The following is an 8,152-nucleotide window of genomic DNA, read 5'->3' on the forward strand; positions in this document are numbered from 1 at the left end:
TTCCCACTAGCCCCGGTCCAACGCGTCTTCCTCCCCTCTCAAGTTTTCAAATAACGTTGTTTGTTTCTTCAAGTTTTTAAAATAAAATTGAAGACTAGTTATACTGGACGTTTTTTCGACGCCCTCCGGCGTCATTTTCAAGAGTGAAAGAAAGTAAAGCAAAGCAATAATAAAGTTCTGTAAATTCTATACAGGACTCCCATGAGGATTACAAACTTTAATTTATTCAAATTTATTATTTTGCTTTACTTCCACTCTTGAAAATGACGCCGGTCGAGGGCGTCGAAAAACGTAGAGTAGCTAGTCTTCAATTTTATTTTAAGAAAAGTTTTCCTTTCGACCCACAATAAATGAAGCAAACCGTATACATTCATTCTAACATTTTCTTTTGACAACAGAGTCTTCTTGACCACATAGTGTTTTTCTATGGTCCGTATCGTGATGGCAGCCACACCTAAGAACCATCACTGTCCAGGCAAGGTAATGTAACAAGCACATTACCAGGAAACGCAAAGAAGGGGGGCCGGCGACTTGGGGTGGAGGGTTAGGATCATTAGTTTTCAAGGTCTCATCCGTTTGCTAGTCTATGAACTTTCTCATCCCGTTCCGCCGTCCCGTCCGTCCCGTCCCGTCCCGTCCATTCCCCCTCCACTTTCAAGGGGATTTCACTGTCCTTGAACTTTTGTGGCTTCTTAATTACAGCCCATTTACACTAGCGATTTTTTGCGGCGATTTTTGCGGCGATTTTTTTACGATTTTGTCCCATAATAAATAATGGTAAAGGAATTTACTTGTAAAGTTTTTTTCGGGATAAGATTTTCCTAGACGAATATCTCTTTTGAAGGATGAGACAAAAGATTTCATATTTCCGAAAATTGCCAAAAAATTGCAGCAAAAATCGCCGCAAAATCGCCAGTGTAAACGGGGCTTTACGCGCATTCATTATGTATACTAACTGGGGGTGGGGTGCGGAACATATGAAATTCAGAGGTGGTCTGAACTTATATGTGTGTTCATTGGGGGGATGGCTCTCAAAATGTCTTTTTCCCAGAGACTGATGAGGCTCGAGGGAGGACCAGTTTGACCACTTTAGCATTTTAGAAAGTGTGAATATTTATCACCCCACCCGTCCTTGTGATTCCAGGAGATTATCTTCAGGATTCTGAAAAGTTTATCGATTTTGAGCCTGTCATGAGTTGTTGTGATTATACCTTTACGGAAAGACCTTACTGGACAGAGAAAAGGTATGTAACTATCAAGTCTATTGGGGGGGGGGGGGGGGGGGGAACCCTAAACAGACCTCTGGGCGACACTAGAGAGAAAACATTTGCGCATGCTTGCACTTCCAGCACGTTTTCTAGAATTTTGAAGAGTTTGAGTGAGGAAATAAATATTTTGTTGTCTCCAAGTATACAAACAAGTTCAAGAACAGGGCCGGTAACCAGGGGGAAGCACAGGGTGCACGTGCATGTCCCTTCCTTCCCTTCCTTTCTACCTTTTCTTTTTTTTTCTTCTCTATTCGTCCTTCCTTCCTTCATTTATTTGTTTCTTTCTTGAAGACATTCTTTTCTCACTAAAATCCTATTGAATAGAAAGATTAAAACAAATTTTGTTTGGAGATACATAACTATACTTTGTTCATCTTTCATTGATCTTCATCACCAGATTAAGAAGACTTGGTTGCCCCGACAACAACATGGAATTAAGTAGTTTTACATACACACCGGTAAGAAATGCATTGGTAATAAAGTGTCAGTGTGTGTGTGTTTGGGCTGGGGGTGAATAGATTGGAAAATAAGAAATAACATATCAAGCATGGAAAAGAGTGTTTCACCATGACATTCTATCAGGAATGGAGGAGCAGTTTTTTGATTGGGAGGGCTCAATAGTGACATCGTATGGCAAGGTGGGGGCTGAGTTTAGTGAAAATGTATTAAAATTTCACAAAAAGTGGGGGGGGCTTTAGCCCCCCCGGTTCCGCCGTCCCTGTCTATAGGCACGTGTCCTTTTAGCTTTGTGTTTTCCAACAATTTTATGAAATGCGTTGTGATTAATGTCCACCAAAACCTTCTTCTTCGCGACAGAAACAATCGCTAGAGGGCACGTGATTGAGAATGGCTGTAAATTCACATTTCCAAGCCTCCCTCATGCCAGTGATTTTCTGCGGCTCTTTTGTCCTCATGTGTTTGAGAAGGCTAGTTTGCAAGACTAAAGATGAGGGTCAATAATTTAGTGGAAGTAGCAAAAATTGTGAAGCCATAGGTTGATTGGATTGTCTCAACTGACAAAGGGCCCAAGAGATGACCCCTGAGGTACCCCCTTAGAATTCAAAGCTATTTCAAGTTTTGTGGATGTACCTTATTCTATTCCATTTCAAACCCGGAAAAACCTAAATATATGTAATTATGACTTTTTTAATTTTGATGTATGCATTTCATTTTTGCAGAAAAGCCCCATTATCAAGGTTCATCTTCTTGAAGTTGAAGACTTTGATGGTAAATAGATAGCAAAATTTAATCCAGGATTACCAAACTATATCATATTCAATCAATATAAACTATAGCCGAGAAATAGAAACTGAAAGTCTGTGTGCATGCTGTGCATTTTTATAAAGCACGCACTTCTAGCCAATCAGAACTGAAGCAAGGATTATAACAGTTATTTTATAAAGATAAATATAAACATATGTAAATAATCATAAATATTGGAAAGTGTGATGTCATAGGAGGCATTTGAGTTTATTTGTCGTCATTTGTTAATTCAAACACTTACTACTATGAGCAAACAAATTTGCAAAAACCTTCCTACAAACCCTGAGTAGGACAATGATGTTTTATGCAGGACGTTTTACTGCCACAGAAAATTTTTGTATATTTAAGAATACCTCCTATAACATCACACTTGTTAACATATTAATCATGCATCACTTAAATCATATATCATGTACATATTTTACCATTCTACTATTCACTTTATGTAGAATCATCGTACAGGTAAGGGTGAGGGGTACTTAAAACCCCAGCTATAGTCCCTTTCAAGTTCCTTGCACCATCTTGAAAGGTAGCTGTGCCTTTGCATCCAAGCGAGATGGACGATGAGCTTGCAATAACGATAGAGACATGTGACTAATTGTTCAAGGTGTTAAACAAGGTGTTAAAAAAGGTCTCTATCATTGCAAGCTCACTGTTCATCTTGCTTCGATGCAAAGGCATGGCTACCTTTCAAGATGGTGCAGGGAACTGTGTAAGAGGTTATTATTTAATCAAAAATAAATACTTTAAACACCTTTAATGAATTTTCAAAACTTTTAATACCAAGTTTAACACTCCATTTTACAGTTCCGTTCAGTGACCATGAATTATGATATTTCCAAACCAAGGTTGGAGTTACCATGCAATTTGAAAAGTATAGTTTTACTTTTACTTTATATGAGCATAAACTCCAGCCTCGACTTGGAACTATTATTTGTGGTGCATTCAACCTTGTTGCAGAACATGCATATATTTACATTGTTTTTTGTTTTATTTAGACTGTACATTAAAAGTAATTTTTATCTAGTTCAGTAGTTTTGTGTAACAGCTATAGTGGTATGGTTGAAGGGTGTCGTAAGCTCTCCAGCACGGAGGTATGGGACAGCCATCTTCTTCCTCTTTCAAATGGAAGCCACAGTTCGTACACTTTTTTGAAAAAATACCTTGAAAACTGTCAAGCCATTTCTGAAAATAATTTAAGCTTTGAGAATTAACAATGAATAGACCTATCGTGAATTTACTTGACTGATCACGACACAATGGTTTCAAGTCGAGGTGGGACTTGATGAATAAAAGAATCAAGTTCAGTTTCGACTTCAAGCCATTGTTTGGTGGTCATCACATCTTTCCTCGAACGGTCCGGCATAAAACAAACGCTGAAATACCATTCTCCATCTTAAATCCTTACTAAGTGGTAAGGGCATTCTGGATTTTCAATTCACGAGTTGAATTTTACATTTAAAGTTCAGGACGACGCACTTGATGCAAAGAAAACATAATGAAACATGATATTTCTTTTAGTCTAAATGTGTAAATGTCTTTTTTTGGTGGACAACGTTAATGACATTGTCTGTATATATAAACCAGCTACAACATACCACAAAATTGATGACCTGTAGAATATTATCACTAGTTGTGTAATAGTGAAGCATTGCAGATGTGGCATAGGCTGTTAACTGAATGACAAGAAGAGAATTCAGTCAATCAAACAACAACAAACAGTATTAAGTGAAGAATTGTTGGTTACCTTGTTGAAGACTTTGTGTCGAGATGGAGAATAAATATCTTCCTGAAAAAAGAAAAAAGGAAAAAAAAAAAAAAAAGAAAAGAAAACGTTTAACAAGACCAAAAACATATGGTAATGTCCAAACATTTCTTATGTTGAGTAGGGTTGGGCTTGGGCTTTGAAGAAATTTTTACAACATCAGGGCTAAAACAATGGCTGTCAATATTGCTGGTTATGATCACAGGCCAAAATAGTTTTTAGCTTAGTCGTACCTCATACCCTGGTTTACAATTGTTACTGGTCATGACTGATAATGCAAAGATTTAACCAGACAAGTGCCAGTTCTGACCAGACATTGTCTGATGTCCAGGCATTATTTTATGCTCTGAATGTAATTTGAGGGTGGGTCGTCAAAGCCTGTCCTTCTAAAGTCAAAGAGGAAAATGCTTTTCTGTTAAACATTTCTTTATATTCTTTGAAGAACTGAAGAAAGACATGAAATCATCCACTGAAGCAAAAAAAAAAAAAAAAAAGAAAAAAAAAAGAAAAAGAAAAGATTCACAATTTTCAAATTAGAGGGCACGTGATTGAGAATGGCTGTAAGATCACACTTCCGAGCCTCCCTCATGCCAGTGATTTTCTGCGGCTCTTTTGTCTTGATGAGTTTGAAAAGGCTAGTGTGCAAGACTAAGGATGAGAGTCAATAATTTAGTGGAAGTAGCGAAAATTGTGAAGCCATAGATTGATTGGATTGTCTCAACTGACAAAGGGCCCAAGAGATGACCCCTGAGGTACCCCTAAGAATTCAAAGCTATTTCAAAGAGAAAACCGTACAATTCTTATTTACGATTCCACTTTTGTTTTTCACTTCAATTTAGGCTCCTTTTTCATAAGCTGCTCGTAATTCTGACTCTGTCTCGGTTGAAAACCAGGCTTTGAGGAGGCACAACCAAGTTCTGCGTAGATACATTACCTTTTGATCATTTAGTGTAGTTTCATCTATTCCTCTTATCATGACTTGTTCAATGCCAAATCCTTTGAGAGCAACCATTGCTTTGAGGGTCCTAGGGATTGTGATCTACAAAAATAACATCTAAGATTTAAAAGTTCACGACTCCAAGTCCTTATGCAGAGACTGAATGCTATAAAGGTAATTGTGAACTATTTGCACCACCAATACCTCCTACCCGACCAACCTTCTTCTTACCAACACCTTACCTATCACTTACCAAAACCCTATCAACCACTTACCAACCACTCAACAATCACCCACCCCTGACACCTGGACCCAAGCAGGCACCCGAACCAACCACCGCCCAACCAACGAACACCCGTATCAACCACTTACAAACCAACACCCATGGACCAACACCCTGGGACAACCACCACACCCATAAGGACAACACCCTCAACCACCGGACCAAACCATTTACCACGGAGCGGACCAACCAACCCCAACCACGGACACAACCACGGACCAACCAGGGACGGACCAACGCAACCACGGACCAACCAACGGACCCAACACCACGGACCACGGACCAACCTTCCCGGGACCAAACCACGGACCAACCACGGACCAACCACGGACAACCAACCACTTACCAACACCAACCACTTACCAACACACAACCAACACAACCACGGACCACAACCCAACACGTACCACCAACCACAACCCAACCAAAAACTCATCGGACCCAACACCCCGAGCAACCACTTACCAACACCCTATCAACCACTTACCAACCACTTACCAACACCCTATCAACCACTTACCAACACCCTATCAACCACTTACCAACCAATTACCAACACCGTATCAACCACTTACCAACCATGCACCTACTGGTCACTCACCAACACCTTACCAACGAAAGTAAGTCTTACTGACCACTTACCAACACCTTAACAACCACTTACTGACCAAATTACTGACCCCCTACCGACCAATTACCAACCACATACCAAACAAAATAATAAAAATCAATAGTCCCTTTCACGGTTCCCTGCACCATCTTGAAAGGTAGCCGTGTCTTTGCATTGAAGCGAGACGAACGGTGAGCTTGTAATGATAGAGACCTTTTGCAGTACCTTGGACAATTATTGTCTCTATCATATTCATATGTCTCTATCATTGCAAGCTCACCGTTCGTCTCGCTTCAACACAAAGGCACGGTTCCCCTTCAAGATGGTGCAGGGAACTGTGAAGGGGACAATTGCTTAATTATCTTCATGTATGCTAGCTAGAATAATTTATTGTGCCTGTCTGTCTGTCTGTCTGTCTGTCGGTCAGTCAGTATGACTGTATACACTCTATCAATCAGTCAGTCATAGGACTGTAATAGATACCATACCTCTAATAAAAGGGCACCACAAGCTTTGAAGACACAAAAACGAAGATTTGTGTATTTTTGTCTAAGGAACTGAAGAAGCTTATCAAGTCTTTCCATATCACTAGAATTGGAAATAAAAATACATAATTTACCTATTAATTGCAAGTAGCTGGAAGCAGTCTTCATACATAACTTTATTCACTTATACATGATTTGACTTCTCTTTTATTATTATTCAACATTAATATTCAATTCTTTTTACCTTTTTGCCGATGATCCTGCAAAGCGTGTTCTCTTGCTGGCACCATCTTCATTTCTTTTAGCAGAACACGGATGATTTCTCTTTAAGGAGGAGAATGCTTGCAGGGATTGACCAATTAGCTTAAAAAAAGACCAAGATGATTAGTTGATGGGTGGGTGGCTGGATGGATGGATGGATGGATGGATGGATGGATGGATGGCTGGCTGGATGGGTGGATGGGTGGATGGATGGATGGGTGGATGGATGGATGGGTGGATGGGTGGATGGGTGGATGGGTGGATGGATGGATGGATGGATGGATGGGTGGAGGGGTGGATGGATGGATGGATGGATGGATGGATGGGTGGATGGATGGATGGGTGGATGGATGGATGGATGGATGGATGGATGGGTGGGTGGGTGATGGATGGTTAAGTGGTGGGTGGTTGGATGGGTGGGTAATGGGATGATGAGTGGGTAGGGGAATGGGTGTAATAATTCATCCATTTCTTCTAGAAATACTCTTAGAACAAAGAGGGAGGGAAGTTTGAGGGTGAGTAGTAAATTTGCATGACCCCTTGAAATAGATATCTCAAACAGCTGTTAAAGCCTTTAGATTATTTCGTCGGAGGAACTCTAGGGTACTTAGTATGGGGTATATAATGGGAACTGTGCTATTTTCCATATTTTTGTCAATGAGTAAATCCTGGGTAGGAATAGGGAGGGGGTTAGTCGTTGCTCTAAGTAATCCCCACCCTAAATATGCTCCTGAATTTATAGTGAGCAATAGCTGTTTATCTACCCATCGTTTTACCTTTTCATGCCAGTTGTATGTCCCTATCAACTGTCTGTATAAAGGTGTTTTATCGTCGCATGGGTCAAGACTGAGAAGACCACTGTTACCAAGAGCAGCAGAGCTCGAATCTGTCTTGAATTGGCTGACTTGTGCTGCAGTCTTTTCTAGATTACTGCGCACACAGGAACAGGGCACAACGAAAAGAATGAATAAGCTAAAATATCGGTCTTTTCCATATCGAGAGGACATTATTAAGCAACACACAAACCTGACGGATTTCTGAACTTGGACAAAATCTTTCTTCAAATTGTTGACAAATTCGGACGATTTCGCTAGATCTGACGATTCTGTGTCAACTTTCCCAACTGGATTCGAAACGAAGTCTTCAAAAACCTGAGAAACAGAAGAACGAAGACTCTTTGCAGCAGATAAACATTGTTCAATGGCGACTCTTTTGTCCGCCATTTTGTTTTCTTCTCGTTCTGATCCACAGGGAGCCCAATTTATCAAATACTTAGAAAA

The 8,152-nt window shown here is 40.1% G+C and overlaps 1 protein-coding gene and 1 long non-coding RNA gene across 2 annotated transcripts; one reads left to right on the forward strand and one right to left on the reverse strand.

Moving 5' to 3' along the window:
• The first annotated feature begins 1,197 nt into the window (after positions 1–1,197).
• LOC148904662 (uncharacterized) lies at positions 1,198–3,557 on the forward strand. The gene is made up of 3 exons (XR_016118917.1): positions 1,198–1,244; positions 1,666–1,726; positions 2,447–3,557. It is a non-coding gene; the product is annotated as an uncharacterized LOC148904662 (long non-coding RNA).
• LOC148904663 (mediator of RNA polymerase II transcription subunit 27-like) lies at positions 3,287–8,099 on the reverse strand. The gene is made up of 8 exons (XM_089025311.1): positions 7,899–8,099; positions 7,649–7,802; positions 6,856–6,974; positions 6,615–6,714; positions 5,231–5,335; positions 4,279–4,320; positions 4,130–4,207; positions 3,287–3,716 (listed from the first exon to the last, which is right to left on the reverse strand). The coding sequence occupies exons 1-8, from the start codon at positions 8,093–8,095 to the stop codon at positions 3,555–3,557; spliced, it is 957 nt and encodes a 318-aa protein (XP_088881437.1). The 5' UTR covers positions 8,096–8,099; the 3' UTR covers positions 3,287–3,554.
• Positions 8,100–8,152: the final 53 nt, after the last annotated feature.

Source organism: Actinia tenebrosa, unplaced genomic scaffold (genome assembly GCF_029948245.1).
Source record: "Actinia tenebrosa isolate PJP-AT-01 unplaced genomic scaffold, QUT_ActTen_1.0 PGA_scaffold9__36_contigs__length_13948895, whole genome shotgun sequence".
NCBI classification, from domain to species: Eukaryota; Metazoa; Cnidaria; class Anthozoa; order Actiniaria; family Actiniidae; genus Actinia; species Actinia tenebrosa.

Excerpts from the sequence above, each read along its gene's own strand:
- LOC148904663 (XM_089025311.1), bottom strand. The coding sequence starts at position 8,095 with ATGGCGGACAAAAGAGTCGCCATTGAACAATGTTTATCTGCTGCAAAG. Across the intron at positions 6,975-7,648 it reads CATACAACTGGCATGAAAAG|CTAATTGGTCAATCCCTGCA; the intron begins GTAAAACGATGG and ends TCTTTTTTTAAG. Across the intron at positions 3,717-4,129 it reads TACAGGTCATCAATTTTGTG|AAATGGCTTGACAGTTTTCA; the intron begins GTATGTTGTAGC and ends AATTATTTTCAG.